Genomic DNA, 18,473 nt, shown 5'->3' on the forward strand with positions numbered 1-18,473 from the left:
CCTGGATACATGGCGTCCAGGAATGGGGCTGGAGTCAAGGTTGGGAGGCAGGCAGAGCTGTCCCTGCACCGATTAGCATGGATAGCAAGAATTTCACTCTTCTGAGACTCAGCATTCCCCCCTGGAGAGGAAGGATAATAAGATAATATTAAGTGTGTGTGTGGGGGGGGGGGGCTTTAAAGATCAAAATAAGTGGATGATGGATAGAGAAGTGCTCTGACAAATGGGCCTGAGTCCAGGCCTGACAGCTCAGCACACCCCTCTTGTAGGAAGCAGGGGACAGAAGCTCATCTGTGGGTCCCGGTGGAGAGCCATGCACCGCCAGGAGCCCCCTGGGGGCCTGGGACCGCAGAACCCGTCAGAGGCTCACTGTGCTCCATTGTGAACTCTCTATTTTCCACACAGTAGGAAAAAAAAAATGCTCTTTGATGGTCCAGTAAGTCTAGGGCATAGAGATTCGGAGCTAGAGTACTCTCCCAAACATGAGTTCTAGAGTATCTTAAGCCTGGCAAGTGACTCAGGCCAGTCCACCAGGCCCGGTGGTAAGGAGGGACACCAGAAAGAATGGAAACCTGACGGGGGCAAGGATGGGGTGGCAATGGCTCAGTGGTTACAATTCCAGTCCACCAAAGTTTTATACTCCTCCAGCTCGCTTGGTACTCCCCAGCCTACCCGTATTTGCCATTGACCAACTGTAAGGCAGAGAGGGAGCTGAATGGCTTTTCCCCATGACGTCATAGCCCAGGATCATGGAGGACAACATCCTCCATGGACCTGGACCCCCAACACCCAATAAAGTTTCTTTTCACACACACACACACACACACACACACACACACACACACACACACACACTCATAGCTTCCTCCCCCCGCCCCACCTCCAAACAACTTAGGAAAATTTTATGTTTTTTTAATTTAAGTTTATTTATTCTGAAAGAGACAGAGATGGCACAAGTAGGGGAGGAGCAGAGAGAGAGGGAGAGAGAGAATCCCTAGCAGGCTCCATGCTGTCATCACGGAGCCCAACGTGGGGCTCGATCCTATGAACCATGAGATCATGACCTGCACCGAAATCAAGAGTCGGATGCTTAACCGACTGAGCCACCCACAAGCCCCAACTTGAGAAAATTAAAACAATTTTCTTAATGTTTATTTTTGAGAGAGAGAGAGAGAGAGAGAGAGAGCGTGAGAGAGCAGGGGAGGGGCAGAGGAAGATGGAGACACAGAATCCGAAGCAGGCTCCAGGCTCTGAGCTGTCAGCACAGAGCCCGATGCAGGGCTCGAACTCACAAACCGTGAGATCATGACCTGAGCCGAAGTCAGACGCTTAACCAACTGAACTGCCCAGGCACCCCCCAACTTGAGAAAATCTTAAAGAAAGGTCTTAACTTTTAGCTGACAGAAAGGGACCATGCTAAGGGCAGAGAATGTTGACCAAGTATGTGATTAATACACTCGGTGTACAGTTCTCTTCAGTTTTTGGTTTACTGCCTGCACTCAAAAAGTTTGCTCCCAAAGACGAAGTAGCCAAAAGAACTTTGAAAACGAAGAAAAAGCTGGAAGACTTACACTCCCTGCTCTCAATTCTTACTGTAACAAGCATCAAGACAGGGAGGTATTGGTGTAAAGATAGACAAATAGATCAAAAGAATACAAAAGAGAGTCCAGAAATAAACCCACACATAGATGGTCAACTGCTTTTTTGACAAGGGATAATAATCTTGTCAACAAATGGCATGGAACAATTGGACAGCCATACACAAAAATCTCTCCATCCTTACCATATACCATATACAAAAACCAACTTAAAATGGATTACGGACCTAAATGTAGGGGCTAGGGTTTTCTAATGGAAAATTTAGTAAATCTTAATGACCTGGAATTTCACAAATATTCCTTGATCACAGTGAAAAAAAATTATGAACAAAAAATCGATAAATTGGGACTTCAAAATTTTAAACTTTTGGGGCGTCTCGGTGGCTCTGTTGGTTAAGCATCCAACTCTTGATTTCGGCTCGGGTCATGATCCCAAGGTTGTGAGATGGAGTCCCACGTCAGGCTCTGTGCTGGGCATGGAGCCTGCTTGGGACACTCGCTCTCTCTCTCTCTCTCTCTCTCTCTCTCTCTCTCCCCCTCTCTCTCCCTCTGCCCCTCTCACCCACTTGCGTGTTCTCTCTCTCTAAAACAATTTTTTTTAAACTTTTGCTCTTCAAAAGGCACTGTTCAGAAAATAAAGAGGTAAGTCACAGCCCGGGGAGAAAACATTTGCAAAACATATACCCAGTAAGTGACTTGTAACTAGAAAATATAAACAACTTCAATAACCTAATAAAAAGACTAACAACTCAATTAAGACACGGACAAAAGATGTGAACACTTCACCAAAGGCATACGGAATCTATACATGTAAAGACATTCAACATTAGCCACTAGAGAAATTCAAATTAAAACCACAAAGGAGAGCTTCTGGGTTGGTGAACACATGCAGGTGTAGGGACAATGGTGCATGCGGAGAGGGCATGGAAGCTCCACATCTCTTCCCCCAACCTCGCCCTGTGCACCTTTTCCATCTGGTTGTTCCTGAGTTATATCCTTTTGTAACAAACTGGTGATCTCGTAAAACAAAACAAAAACAAAAGACAAAAAACTCACAATGAGGTATCACTACACACCTGTTAGAATGGCTTTCGGCTCAGGTCATGATCCCAGGGTCATGGGATCGAGCCCTGCATGGGGCTCAGTGCTGAACGTGGAGCCTGCTTAAGATTCTCTCTCTCCCTCCCTCTGACTCTCTCTCACTCTCAAAAACAAAACAAAACAAAACAAAACAAAACAAAACAAAACAAAAAACTGATCATAACAAGACGGCAAAGATGTAGAGCACGTAAGGTATATAAAATGTTACAATCAGTTTGGAAACTAGTTTGGCAATTTGTTAAAAAGCTAAATATACACCTACCACATGACCTAGACACTCCATTGCTAGGTAATTACGCCAGGGAAATATACATATGTCTGCATAAACACTTGTACACAAATGTTCATGGTAGCTTTATCTGCAATAACCAAAAACTTAACAATGTTGAGTGAAAGAAATCAGTCCAAAAAAAGGAATACATACTGTATTATTCCATTTACATGAAAACATGAGAAAAGGCAAACTAATCTATTGTGACAGAAAACAGATCAGTGGTTATCTGGGAGAGAGAAGGATTACAAGGGCCACAAAAAACTTTTGGGGGTGATGAATATGTTTATTATATCAATGGTGATGGCTTCACATATGTTAAAATGTGTCAAACTATAGACTTTAAAGATGTGTGGCTTATTGTATGTCTTAATTTGTTGAAGAAAAAAAAAACCCACAGATTAAAATAAAAAAAAGATGGTTTCCTAGGTTACCTAATCATGAACTTCTTTATTCTATTCATACTCCTCCTCAAAAGAGTTCACCCACAGATATTGTTTAATTTTCATTTAATTTAATTTTTATTTTTTTCAAGTTTTATTTAAGTAATCTCTACACCCAATGTGGGGCTTGAACTCATAACCCTGGGATCAAGAGTCACATATTCCTCTGACTGAGCCAACCAGGTGCCCCTAATTTTATTTTTAAATATTGAGAATGCTGTGGAGAGTTTAAATCTAAACACGAAAATTATTTATGGATTAGGGGATGGATTCCTTAATCTTTAATGGCACTTCTAGCTCTAAAATTGTGTGTGTGTGATTGAACGTGTGTATGAAAGAGAAAAACCGATCAGTGACAAAGTTTTTACTATGGTTGACCCATAGTTTTGTCTGGGCGTAGTCACTAATTGAGGATCACTATAGCTCCGAGTTTTTAATTAATGAGAAATAAAGGAGATCAGAAGGAGAAAAAATGTGCTTGGCTGCAGTGATAACTTGAGGGAATGGTGAGGCGGAAACCACCGGGGGAAGAGATGCGGCATCTCAACACATTTCTACCTGTCAGTCAGTGTGGGATTTTAAGACACGCCTTACATTCAACACAACAACAGGACAACTTCAGACCCGAGGCAACTACAGCGAGGTTTGGGAAAAGAGATATTTTCAGTGAAGATTTTTGAAGTTTTCGGGGTGTCTGGGAGGCTCAGCGGGTTAAGTGTCCCACTCTTGATTTGGGCTCAGGTCATGATTTCACAGTCTGTAAATCTCACAGCACAGAGCCTGCTTGGGATTCTCTCTTTCTCCCCTTCTCTCTGTCCCTACCCAGCTCGTGTTCTCTCTCTCTCTCAATAAATAAACAAAGAAAAAAGATTTTTGAAGCTTTCCATGGGCTGTGTTCAACGATTTCTTGAACGACTAAAAAATATGCAGGTTTTAAGAAAAGAAAAAGAAAGGAAAAAAACACACCATTCATGTACTACGTGTCACTGAAATATACATACAGTAGATGATGTATTTTTCGTCTCTTTTTTTTAACATTTATTTATTTTTGAAAGAGTGAGAGTACGAGTGGAAGAGGGGCAGAGAGAGAAGGAGACACAGAATCTGAAGCAGGCTCCAGGCTCTGAGCAAGCATTCAGCAGAGTCCAACGCAGGGCTCGAACCCACGAACCGTGAGATCATGATCTGAGCCAAAGTCGGACACTTAACCGACTGAGACACTTAGGCGCCCCTTTATTTTCTTTTTTTAAACCTCAAAGGATGAGAATATAAAAGCAGAACTTCTCATACGAGGTATGAGAGGTTTCCAGTACCTCTAGGATCACAGAGGGGGCGTTTATTTCTATTCTATTAAGATTCAATAATCTCTGTATAGATAAATTCTTTGCAAACACTATTCTAGAAATTGAGGAGTTGCCCGGTCACCACAGGAGATTTTTTTCCAATACGAGATATAAAATTTATAAGAAACGATAGATTTCCTCTTACATTTGTTCTAAGAAGGGTCAACCTGGCCTACATTTTGCCTCCCAATTAATGCGGACATAGAAAGAAGTTGCCGGCAAGGTTTTGTTAAACAAGATAACTGATCTGAAGCAGGGCATCTTTAAATAGCTCCTGAGTGCCTGCAGAGTTTGACTGGCTATTTCTGCTTTTAAGAGAAAGAGAGAAGAGAGAAAATTATCTGGAATTCATCACCATTACTATTAGACTCCATTTGAAACCGAAAACACACATCATTAACCTAACAGTAGAAATGGAATCCAATGTTTTAGTTCCTGTGTGATGCCTAACGGTTAAATATGTAATAGGCTCAGGAGGAAATTGTACAAATGGTTTTCCAAGGGTTGGTCCTTGATTAGCACAACTGGGTGATTGATGGATTGATTTAATGGACCCTCATAGAGTCCTTAGTAAGCACTGAGTATTATTTTAAGTTCTTTACAAATAGGAACTCAATTAACACGCATAAAATACTATTATAATCTTCCATTTTCCAGAGAAGGAAACTGAGAGACAGAGAGAGGTGAATTTGTCCAAATCACACATCTAGTAAACATGCGCTGAAATGCAGATTCCAGTGGTCTCCCCCTGTCTTTGCTCATTACTACCACACTGCTGACATTCACCTGTTTCTGAGAACAACTACTCTATGTTTCAAGCCATGTGGGTCTGTGGTGGGTCATGAGCTAAAAATAAATGGTGGTCTCTGCCCCTGGAATATTCTTCAATCTAGCTGGAAGACAAACTTTCCACACAAAACAATTTGAAAGCCCCAGATGACAAATTATTTTGGCTGGGGAGGAGATAGTGGGATCCAGGATCTGAATTAGCTGGAGGAAGAACGTGACAGGAGTTTGGTAAGCCTTGAAGGTTTCCATGGATGGTGGGAAGGGACAGCAGTGGGGAGCATGGGATGGTCACAGGGAGAGAAAACCACCTTGCTGATGCATGGGCACGTGTTGGGAACGCGGACTGCATGGACAGGTAAGGTCAGATGGGGAGCTGCCCAGGGTGAAGACCCAGACACCCGAACTTGACATCTGAGACCACAGGGAGTCACAGCAGGGTCTCAAGCAGGAACGTGACATGAGGCACAGAGAGCTGTGAAGTGAAGGGTGGCCAAGGTGATTTTTTATTTATTTATTTATTTTAAAGTAAATGTGGAGTCTTAAGTAGTTTAAGCAAAATCGGTGAGGTGGGGGTAGACGAGGGTAACAGTCTGTAGGATGGCCATGGTTTTGCATGTGTTCCCCTTCACCAACCGTAGGCAGGGGACTCCCAGGGACCACACTCTGTACATCCCTCCCATTAAGTGTGGAAGGGGCCCCGTGAATCAGATGGGACGCCATTACCCACGGGTTATGTCATATGGGACAGGTGAGGATCTCCATGCGCCGAGGCTAACCAGGCGAGCTCTTTCTGGCAAAAGAGATTCTAAGTCAGAACGATTTGAAACAGGAGAGGGATTCAAAGTGCAAGTCTCCTTCTGGCTTTGAAGATGGAGGTGGGCACGTGGTAAGGAAATGGTGACAGCCTCGAGCAGCTGAGAAGGGCCCCCAGCAGGTGGCCAGCAAGGAGTCGGGGACCTCAGCCCTCAAGTTGCTAGCGACCGAATTCTGCCACAGGCAGGTGAGCTTGGCAGAGGACTCTGAACTCCAGATGAGAAAGCAGCCCAGCAGACACCTTGACTGTATCTTTGTGAGACCCTGTGCAGAGGACCCAGCCACACTGTGCCCGGACTTCGGACCTACAGAACTTGGCGCTGGTAAATAGGTATTGTTTTAATTTGTCGTGAAGTAGAAAACCAGTACAACGCCTGCCAGGGTGCCAGGTTCCACTGGAAGAGGCAGGAGGGATGGCCTCCAGGTGGCTCAGAAGGGGAAGCCACTTCATGAGGCACTCATGGAGATCTTTAGTGTGACTGTAAGTGATTCAGAGGAGGGAGGGGAGCCCAGCTGTGCTGATCCTGACCAGCACAGCCGTGCCAGAAGGGTGGCAGGTCGGCGGGAAGAACAGGCATGGTGTGGCAGCATCTGGCCCAGGAAAACACGATGGGAGGAGGGTGGCTTTTGAGAGAAGGCCCATCAGGATGTCCTGCGGGCAAAGCTAGGGACCCAGGCAGCACAGGGACTAGACGGGCAGTGGAACAGTTTCATCGCAAAGCTAAAATGGGTGGGTCTAAGAGACCGAAGACAGAGCCAAGGCCAGGCCTAGGGTGGACACAGGCAGTCACACCCTAGGGACCAACATTTATCATTTATCGTACGCACGCTCTGTGCCAGGCACTGTGGGAAGTGTCTTTCATGCATCCTCCTTTAAGCCCCACGACACCCGTTTGTAAATGGCAGAAACTGTCAACATCTAAGGAGGATGTTTGTTACTCCTCCAGTGACGGGTGGGGTTTTATAAAGCCACCGTTTCAGGATGGCAAAGAGCTCACTCCGCGGTCTGCAATGCACGTCAGGTCTGTGACGATTTCGTCGGGTCCAGGCCATAGCGTCAAGGAAACTATCTGTATGCAGCCCACTGAGAGGTAGCTGGCGGTCCGAAAGGGGTGACTATCCAACTCTGGGGTTTCAGGAGAGCCCCTGAGTGGCGTGGTGAAAATGGTGAAAAGGCCCTCAGACTGAGAAACTTGCGTTCTGGCCCAGTTATCTCTGAGACTTGGGGCAACTCATGCATTTTCCATCGATGGGAGGGTGGAACTAGATTTCTAAGGTCCCTTCCAGCTTTTTACAGGAATGAAGACATAAGTGAATTCGGGAGCATTAATTAATAAGCCAGACCATAGGAACCTGGGTCCTGATAAACAGAGTTATTGCAGAGCTAAAAGACTGGAAAAACATTTTGGCCCGAATTAAACAGAAATGGACAGAGTACTGGAGTCAAGAGGAAAAAAAAAAAAAAAAAAAAAAAAAGTGAACACCATTGAAAGGTTTAATTCCAAAAGAGCAAATTTCAAAAGCAAAGTAGAAAAACAGCCTGCCCAGTGGATAAATGGGCTCCTTGGTAAGGATGCTGGCAGGCTGGACACCAAAGGGAATTTATTTATGTACTAGCCTGTCCCATTTCATGACTCTGCCAGATAGGGCCCGGTCCTCTGCAGTGACAGAAGGGGAGGGAGGGTCAGGACCCTCCACTGGGGGGTGGGATGTGGCAGGCTCTCCAAACCTATGCCATCGAACAGCCCCTTGGCTGATCTCATGCTAGCCCAAGCACTCTTCTTGGATTTGGCTTCTCTTGTAGAAAAGAGTAGATGTCCTGCTGATGCTGATTTTGAGTTAATGGGAGGCTGTCTCTATGACCAGATGGTCCTGGCACAGGCGAGAGGGAGTCTCTGGGACCACAAAGAGGAACAGACCCAGCCAGACTTCCGTTTAATGACACGTCTATCATGGCCAACTTCTCGCTCACTGATGATGTCAATGGGATACAGACAGGAGGGAAGAACACAGGACCAGCGAATTCTAGCAAGTACGGGCATTCTAAGACCCAGGCTGGGATTTGGGAGCCCATTGACGACCCTGGAATGTGAATGGAAGGAGAGAAGCAAATAAATAAGACCGGCAAGGGCAGGCAAAGCAGGCCCCAGCTTTCAAAGAAGACGTGAGGGCCAGCTCGGCAGCAGTAACAGCCAGGACATATACTATTCAAAACAGCGGAGAAAGTTCCTTATTAATTCACCTGCCAGTGTCAGAATCATCAGGGATGCTTTAAAAAAAATACTGATGATGATTGGGGCGCCTGGGTGGCTCAGTCGGTTAAGCGTCCGACTTCAGCTCAGGTCATGATCTCACAGTCTGTGAGTTCGAGCCCCACATCAGGCTCTGTGCTGACAGCTCAGAGCCTGGGGCCTGTTTTGGATTCTCTGTCTCCCTCTCTCTCTCTGCTCCTCCCCTGCTCACACTCTCTCTCTCAAAAATAATAAAATAAAAGATTAAAAAAAAATACTGATGGAGGAAGAGGCAGACCTAGAGGCACGGATTTCACCAGTCTGGCATGGGCCCTGGGTACTGGTGTCGTAAAAAATTCCCCGAGTCGTTCTACTGTAATTTGTTTCTAAGGGTTGAAAACCACTGGCCAAGATTGTGGTGCTTAATATATTTTCGGAGAAGTGGGAAAGCAGAAAAGGCATCTAGGAAGCTTTTTCCGATTGCCCATGCCTGCCCCCTCTATCAACATCTTAGTGAAGGGGCTGTGCCTATAGCTTAAAAAGCCTGATTCTGATATTCCCACCTCGCTGCGGAGAGCCATTGGTGGGGTGGATCTCAAGACCCTGCGTTAACATTCTTCATTATGTAGCATTAGCTACACACAAGAGAATAAATATAACTTATAAGTAAGTTAAGGAGAATAACAATAAAAGACCTCATGACCCATCTGAAATCCTGGCCTTGCCTCCCCGCGGGAGACAAGCTCTTTCTTCAATGGGGTCTGCATTATTAACAAGCAGGTGGTCTTGGCGCTCCGCTTCCGGGAAACCTAGGTTCTGGGCCGGGGAGGGCAGGGCCCGCAGGTCGGGAGGGTGTGAGGAGGCGGGGAGGAGGATCAAGGGCCCGCTGTGCGCGTGGGATGCAGAGCCAGGGGTGCCAGGCAGCGCCTGCCACAGCGTCTGAAAGCAGACGAAGCATTTGTTAAAGTGCTAGAGAAATCCCTTTAGACCCAGTACAATGGAGACCCAGATGCTCTCGGAAGAGCCAGGCTTTCAACTGTTTTGTTTTCCCAGCCCTGGCTGCTGCCGCCAAATTGACAGGCACGCAATAGCTTAGGGGGCGCAGAGTTCAAGGCCCCGCAGATCTGTCGGACAAGAACAAAAAGATGCAACTTGATCTCTCTTTCTCTCTAGGCTATAATCACTCGGGTGAGCTTTTTCTTAGGATTATTATTCTATTATAAATCCAGATGCTTCAAGCCAATCAACTGCTACCTTTCTTAGAATGTACAAAGTAGGTCAGCGTTGGTCTATCATGGTGCATGGCCTCTGAACGAGTGCCACAGGCCATGTGAATAATTAAATCGACATGTCCCTGGAGCAGCACTGCAACAGGAGAGCGTTTTCTCTCCCTGGGAGATGGTCAGCGACTAGAAGAAAGAGGAAGCCCAAGTGTCCCCCTGTAGGAGCACCAAGGTGAAGGGGAAATCCAGGAATGGAGGGGTGGGAGTACTGGGGCAGGAAACCGGCTCTTGGGAGGCTGGGAGACTGTGGCAGAATTTTGGGCAGGGTCTATAGATGGGATCCAGGGAAGGTTGAGTCAGGGGCTATGTTAGGAAACAGATGCTCAATATAAGGGCTCGAGCACAAGGGCGTCAAGATCCAATCTTGCTTAGTACGGACATAACAAAGGGTTGGTTTGGGGGATGCCGGTAGCCAGCGTGGCGTAGGATCTTTGGGCCTTTAAACACTGCACAACTAGGGCCTGACATGCACTGGGGGGCCTTAAATCACAGAGGGGCTTTTACGTGTTTTGCAGAGGCAGCTGCTCCCGTGGATGAGAAGCCTGGAAAAGATCAGGAGTTACCCACCAACTTGCACAAAGATGCGTGTGCTGGGGTTTCATCAGCTATAAAGAGCTAAAGGCTCTCAGGGGAAAACCTGCCACTCCTGGCTAATGAGGTCCCGGCAGATGACAATGTGAAAAATAAGACAAAGAAGGCCAGCCTGCCCTCTGAGAGGCTGGTAGACAGCGTGGTGACAGCATGGCATCTGACCTTAGACTGAAGGTCTCCCAAGTGGAGACAGGAGCCAGAAAGCTACAATTTTGGGCGCGACGCTCGAGCACACTACAGAATTGACCCCAGCAGGGACCCCGGTGGTAATCAGAGTCCTGTTGGTGGTAAATACTATGGTCTCTCTTATATTACAGCTGGGAGTATTCATTGTTACAATCAGTTGGGAAGATAATTTGGTGGCCTATCCTAAAGCTGAGCGCATGTACCCCTATGACCCAGCAATTTTACTCCTAGGAATGTGCTCGACAGATATGTGATCATACATTTGCTGAAAGATGTACAAGAACATTCATAGCAACGGTATTATTGGCATTGATAATGCCAATATGTGGTACATCAAACAATAAAGCAGTGAAAGTGAGTAAGTTCAATATGAATGAATTTCACAAAAATAATACTGAGCAAAGGAAGCTAATGCAAAGGTACAAACCACTTAATTTTATTTATATAAACAGCCAGGACCAATCTATGGTGAATATACCTAAAATCATGGACTTCTATACTTTAGTTACTTACTTACTTACTTAACTGTATGATGTCTGAATTATATCTCAATTATGCTGTTGGGTTTTGTTTTGTTTTGTTTGGTTTGGTTTTGTTTTGTTTGGTTTCTATGATCTTTTTGTAAAAATTTATTTATTTTCAATTTACATCCAAGTTAGTTAACATATAGTGTAACAATGATTTCAGGAATAGAATTTAGTGATTCATCACTTACGTATAATACCCAGTGCTCATCCCCACAAGAGTCCTCCTTCAATGCCCCTTGCCCATTTAGCCCATCCACCCACCAACACCCCTCCAGCAACCCTCAGTTTGTTCTCTGTATTTAAAAATCTCTCATGATTTGTCTCTCTGTTTTTAATCTTATTTTTGCTTCCTTTCCCTTTTGTTCATCTGTTTTGTATCTTAAATTCCACATATGAGTGAAGTCACATGACATTTGTCTTTTTCTGACTAATTTCTCTTAGCATAATACCCTCTAGTTCCATCCATGTTGCTGCAAATGGCAAGGTTTCATTCTTCTTGGTTGCTGAGTAATACTCCATTATACACACACACACACACACACACACACACGCCACATCCACCACATCTTCTTTATCCCTTCATCAGTCGATGGACATTTGGGTTCTTTCCACACTTTGCCTATTGTTGATAGTGCTGCTATAAACATTGGGGTGCATGTGTCCCTTCGAAACAGCACACCTGTATCCCTTGGATAAATGCCTAGTAGTGCAATTGCTGGGTCGTAGGGTAGCTCTATTTTTAATTTTTTGAGGAACTTCCATACTGTTTCCAGAGTGGCTGCACCAGTTTGCATTCTCACCAGCAATGCAAAAGAGATCCTCTTTCTCCGCATCCTCGCCAGCATCTGTTGTTGCCTGAGTTGTTTATTTTAGCTATTCTGACAGGTGTGAGGTGGTATCTCATTGTGGTTTTGATTTGTATTTCCCTGATGATGAGTGATGTGGAGCATTTTTTCATGTGTCTGTTAGCCATCTGGATGTCTTCTTTGGAAAAGTGTCTATTCATGTCTTTTGCCCATTTCTTCACTAGACTGTTTTTTGGGTGTTGTGTTTGGTGAGTTCTTTATAGATTTTGGATACTAACCCTTGATTTGCTATGTCATTTCAAACATCTTCTCCCATTCCGTCAGTTGCCTTTTAGTTTTGCTGATTATTTCCTTCACTGTACAGAAGCTTTTTATCTTGAGGCCCCAGTAGTTCATTTTTGCTTTTGTTTCCCTTGCCTCCAGAGACACGTTCCGTAAGAAGTTGCTGTGGCTGAGGTCAAAGAGGTTGTTGCCTGTTTTCTCCTCTAAGATTTTGATGGCTTCCTGTCTTACGTTCAGGTCTTTTGTCCATTTTAAGCTTATTTTTGTGTATGGTGTAAGAAAGTGGTCCAGGCTCATTCTCCATGTCGCTGTCCAGTTTTCCCAACACCTTTTGCTGAAGAGATTGTCTTTTTTCCATTGGATATTCTTTCCTGCTTTGTCAAAGATTGATTGGCCATGTTTGTGGGTCTATTTCTGGGTTCTCTATTCTGTTCCACTGATCTGTGTGTCTGTTTTTGTGCCACTACCATACTGTCTTGATGATTACATCTTTGTAATATGTCTTGAAGCCTGGAATTGTGATGCCTGCTTTGGTTTTCTTTTTCAGGATTGCTTTGGCTATTCGGGGTCTTTTCTGATTCCATACCAATTTTAGGACTGTTTGTTCTAGCTCTGTGAAGAATGCTGGTGTTACTTTGATAGGGATTGCTAAGCTGTTTTGTTTTGTTTTTTTTTTTTTTCCAAACAATGGTATAAAAAGTCAGGATAGTGGTTATCCTTGGTAAGAAGTAGTGACTGGGAGGGGGCATAAGGAGGGGCACTTTGGTGCTGGTAAAGTCTGGTTTCTCAATGTGGGTGCTGATTACAAGGGTGTGTTCAGTTGTGACAATTCTGCATACTTACAGTTTGCATACTTTTCTGTATATATGCTCTGCTTCAACAAAAATAACAGTACGATGACCATAAATCAAACAGGCCTGGCCTGGCTCCAGTACTTGGGGACGGTGAAGTGGATGTGCTCACTCCCTTCAAAAAAGTCCTGCCACTCGTGTACCCTGCAGAAGTTGATGGGGCTGGGGCTCCCCATTTCCTCAGTGAAGCCTTACTCACAGGCCCTGGGGGAATTCTCAGAAGAGAAAGCAGGAAGGGTCTGCCTACTGCCTGTCTTCTCTGGGCTCTGCTAGAGTAGGCAGATTTGGCCCTGGATTCTGGAGTATTAGTCCTGAGCCCATCCTTGCCTTAGAACCGGCTGGGCTATGGCAAGCCGGCTGTGACTCCTCACAGCTCAGCCGTCCGGGGGTCTGGTCTGCTGCTCCTGCAGCAGGATGGGAACGTATCTTCAGGGAGACCTTAGAGGCCAACTGCCCATAGAACTGTGACCCCAAGGCCAGCCTCTGCCTGCCCGAGCCAGACTCCTCAGGGGTGGGTTTGCAGAGTCTCATTGGTCACTGCCTAGCAGGAGCCTCTGAACCCCCAGGGAAATGGATCCTAAGGGGAGACACCTAAGCATGGGAGAAGGGCTCCCTGAGAAGCCCCGGTAGAGCAGAGGCAGCATTTTAGGGTGGAGGGCCGTGGGGATTTGAGGCTGTGGGCCAAAGTAGGACAGAGGGCTGACTACAGCCCCCGGACCGGTAGCTAGTGGATCCCTTTTGCCCAGAGAGTGTTAGAGTCCAACTCCTTTGTTAGGTCAGACAGTAGAAGAGGCTGCCTCCAGGGTCAGGGACTTGTGGTCCTTGAAATTGATTTAATTCTACATTTAAAAAAATCTTCAGGGGCACCCGGGTGGCTCAGTCAGTTGAGTGTCCGATTCTTGATTTTGGCTCAGATCATGATCTCCTGGTTCATGAGTGTGAACCCCACATTGTGCTCTGTGCTGGTAGCACAGAGCCTTCTTGAAATTCTGTCTCTCTCTCTCTCTCTGCTCCTCCCCTTCTCTCTCTCTCTCTCTCTCTTTCTCTCTCTCAAAAATAAATAAACATTTTTTTTTTTAAAAAAAGGTAAAAAACCTTCATAGGTAACTTTGATGTATAAGCACTGTTCACTTATTCAGTCAACAAACATTTACTGGGTAGTTATTCCGGTTTCTGGTCAGTGCCAGGATCTGGGAAAGCAGAGGAATATCATCAAGGCCATAACGAGCCCACAGTCTGGTGTTCAGGGAGAGGCTGGCATGTGACAGGTAATTACAATACAGAGGAGTGACAGCAATAACAGAGGTTCGGGAGCACAGAAGGGTAAAAGAATCCACACGTGACTTTTTTTGCAAAATGTTAATTTCCTCCTAATTCATTTGGTTTTCGTATTCTGCATTCAGCAACATACCACAGCTCTGGCTCAGCTCAATAACAGTAAATATTGCCCACGACAACTCCCTCTAAAAGAGGCCCCACTACCAGGTTTTTTGGTTTTTTTTTTCCAGCTGTTTTTAAAAATAATGAACAAGCTAGGAGAGATAATCCAAGATCGCTAGCCATGTTTGTTTCATAATTACTGCCATTAAAATCATCTAGAAGAAGCATATCTATTTTTCACAATCTTCGGGGAATTAATTTAGCTGATCATCCATAAAGGAGTTCTTCAGATCAATACCACACTCCCTGTCACATACATGCATAGCAACAAACACCAGCTATGGTTCTCTTCTTCTTCTAGGTCTGCATTACATGATGTAACCATATAAAAATAAAAATCAGTTCCCGGCCTCGGCACACAGGTAAGTGATGTGATCGGTAAAACAGGCTTACATACTTGCTTTTCGGTAGTCATGGAGATCTATGACATCTAGCCTGGAATTTCCTATGTCAGCTGCCACAGTGGCCCCATGAGAGCACCCTCGTCCTTTTAGCAATACAGCAGGGGCATCCTGTTCACATGGGTCTAGTCTGGAGCAACCCCACAAAAAAGGGAAGGAACGCACCTTCAGCGAACAGGAACATTACCTTGGTCCCGTGGTAGAAGTCGTCCACGCATGTAGCGTTCATGAAGGTCTGATGGAAGTGGGTGCTGGTGTCAATGCCTCCAGGGATCACCAACTTCCCAGTGGCATCGATCACCTTGGCCCCTCCGGGGATCATGAGCTCACGGCCCACCTGCTGGATGATGCCATTCTCAATGTAGACGTCAGCCTCGTGGGTGCAGTCATCGTTCACCACCTTGCCTCCCTTGATGAGAATCCTCACGCTGCCTGAATTGGCAAGCATGTTCCTATGGAGGGTGAAAGGGAGGCACCAGTCAAGGTCAAAGTCCCTTTTCACTGTAACCAAGGTCCCACTTCTTCCTATCAGAGTCCAAACCCCATGGGCAGAGTAAGTGAGCAGGGAGGGGGAGGAAGTTTCCCCATGGCCTGAGAACACGGGTCCTACAACCAGCTGGGGTCACAAGCCTCCCACTGACCTCATAGTGAGACTTATTGGGAATCACGACACAGTGGCAGTAGGGGTGCATCCGGGGCCCAAAGAAACATCAGTGTCTACCTTCCCAAAATGATGTGTAGGTTCTAAAGCATTTTCCTATCTACTGTGTTGTTTTAGTCCCAGAACAACCCAAGGAGTGGCATTTTACCAATCAGAAAGCTGAAACTGCTGAGTAAGGGATTTATGGCTTCTCAGTAGTCAAGTCAAACCACAGGTCTATGTGAACAGTGTCCCCACTGTACCATATGGTCCCAAAGGTATCAGGGGCTCCCGGGGCGTGTCTCACAGAGCCAAATTCTCCAAGCCTCACAGTTGTTGAATCCGTGTCATTCTTCAGGTGGATTCGGCTCCAGCTGGCTCTCCCATGTCTGCCTCAAGGCCACTACTACCACATTAAGCTCCACAGCTGGCTGCACATGAATAAGCTCATTGGCAGAGCCTTTGCAAAGCACCTGCACTAAAGCTCCACCCCCAGAGATTCAGCTTTATGTGGTCCAGACTGGGTCCCCCAGAACCACTATTTGAAAAAAAGTTTGTGGGGGGGGGGGGCGCCTGGGTGGCTCACTTGGTTACGTGTCTGACTCTTGGTTTTGGCTCAGGTCATTATCTCACGGTTCTCAAGTTCGAGCCCTGCATTGGCCTGTGCACTGACAGTGCAGAGCCTGATTGGGATTCTCTCTCTCCCTCTGCCCCTCTCCTGCTCTCTCTCTCTCTCTCTCTAAATAAATAAATAAACTTATAAAAAAATTTTTAGGGACGCCTGGGTGGCTCAGTTGGTGAAGCGTTGGACTTTGCTTCAGGTCATGATCTCCTGGTTTGTGGATTTGAGCCCCACGTCGGGCCCTCTGCAGTCAGCAGAGCTGGCTTCAGATTCTCTGTCCCCCTCTCTCTCTGCCTCTCCCCCACTCGCGCTGTCTCAGTCTCTCTCAAAATGTTTATTTATTTATTTTGAGAGAGAGAGAGCGAGTGAGCAGGGGAGGGAAGGGCAGAGAGAGAGGGAATCCCAAGCAGGCTCCGCACTGTCAGCGCACAGACCAATGTGGGGCTCAAACTCATGAACCCTGAGATCATGACCTGAGCCTAAACCAAGAGTCAGATGCTCAACTGACTGAGCCACCCAGGCACCCCTGGAACCACTATTTTTAAAAGCTAGAGAACTTTACCATATGCTTAAAGAAGAATTAATGCCAATCTCTTCCAGAAAACAGAAGAGAAGGAAATGTTCCCAACTCATTTTATGAAACCAGTATTCCTCAGATACCAAAGCCAGACAAAGACAGTGCCAAAAAAAAGAAAACTATAGGGTAATATCCCTCATGAATATACATTAAAAAGTTCTTAACAAGGGGCGCCTGGGTGGCTCAGTCGGTCGAGCATCAGACTTTGGCCCAGGTCATGATCTTGCAGCACGTGAGTTAGAGCCCTGCATTGGGCTGTCAGTTCTGAGCCTGCTTCAGATCCTCTTTCCCCCTTTCTCTGCCCCTCCCCCTGCTCACACTCTTGTCTCTCAAAAATTAAAAAAAAAAAAAAAGCTCTTAACAAAATATTAGCAAGTAGAATTCAGCAATGTGTAAATAGAATTCTACACCATGTAGGGGCGCCTGGGTGGCTCAGTCGGTTAAGCATCCGACTTCAGCTCAGGTCACGATCTTGCGGTCCGTGAGTTCGAGCCCCGCGTCAGGCTCTGGGCTGATGGCTCAGAGCCTGAGCCTGCTTCCGATTCTGTGTCTCCCTCTCTCTCTGCCCCTCCCCCACTCATGTTCTGTCTCTCTCTGTCTCAAAAATAAATAAAAACATTAAAAAAATTAAAAAAAAAAGAAAGAATTCTACACCATGTAAATGGGATTTATTCCAGGGATGCAATGTTGGCTCGATATTTGAAAATTCAATCAATGTAATCCACCATATTAACAGGCTAAAGAAGAAAAATCACATAATCATATCATTTGATGCAGAAAAAAACATATGACAAAATTCAACATCCATTCGTGATAAAAACTCTCAGAAAAGTAGGAATAAAAGTTAACTTCCTAAATTTAATAAAGAACACCTGTGAAAAACCTATAGCTAACATAAGACTTAATGATTAAAAACTGAATGCTTCGGGTGCCTGAGTGGCTCAGTCGGTTGAGCATCTAGCTCTTGATTTTGGCTCAGGTCATGATTTCACAGTTTGTGGGTTTGGGCCCTACGTTGGGCTCTGTACTGACAAGCTCAGAGCCTGCTTGGGGTTCTCTCTCTCCCCCTTTATCTGCCCCTCCTTGCTCGTGCGCTATCTCTCAAAAATAAATAAACATTAAAAAGAAAAAAAAAAAGGTTGAGTGCTTTCTGCCTATAATTGGAAATAAGGCGAGGGTCTCCACTGGAAATAAGGCGAGCAGTCCACTATCACTGCTAGTCAATAAAGGGAATTCTAGCCAGCACTATAAACGAATGAAATGAAATAGCAATGGAAATATATTTCATATAGATCAAAAAAGAAAAAAATAAAACGGTCTCTATATGTAGATGACATGATGGTCTATGTAAAAAATACCAAAGAATCTACAAAAAAAAAAAAAAATCTCCTGGGGGTGCCTGGGTGGCTCAGTCGGTTGAGCATCTGACTCTTGGTTTCTGCTCTGGTAGTTAGTGATCCTGGGGTTGTGGGATCAAGCCCCACATCAGGCTCCATGCTGAGCATAGAGGTTCTCTTTCTTAAGGTTCTCTTTCTCTCTCCCTTTGCCCCTTTTGCCAGTTCGTGCTTTCTCTCTTAAAAAAAAAAAAAACAAAAACAACAATGCTAGTACAAGTGAGTTCAGCAAGAATGCAAGATAAAAGACCAACATAAAAAGTTAGTTTTTCTATATACTAGCA

The 18,473-nt window shown here is 45.4% G+C and overlaps 1 protein-coding gene across 3 annotated transcripts in view; it reads right to left on the minus strand.

Annotated features, from left to right (window-relative positions):
- DPYSL5 (dihydropyrimidinase like 5) overlaps positions 1–18,473 on the minus strand; it is a 101,538-nt gene that overhangs the window by 40,731 nt on the left and 42,334 nt on the right. For all 3 annotated transcript variants that reach the window (XM_053201111.1, XM_053201110.1, XM_027033384.2), the window contains one exon: positions 15,144–15,408. In XM_053201111.1, the coding sequence (XP_053057086.1) occupies positions 15,144–15,404 (261 nt within the window). In that variant the 5' untranslated portion in view covers positions 15,405–15,408. The remainder of the gene's footprint in view (positions 1–15,143; positions 15,409–18,473) is intronic.

This window comes from Acinonyx jubatus, chromosome A3 (genome assembly GCF_027475565.1).
Source record: "Acinonyx jubatus isolate Ajub_Pintada_27869175 chromosome A3, VMU_Ajub_asm_v1.0, whole genome shotgun sequence".
In the NCBI taxonomy this organism is placed as follows: Eukaryota; Metazoa; Chordata; class Mammalia; order Carnivora; family Felidae; genus Acinonyx; species Acinonyx jubatus.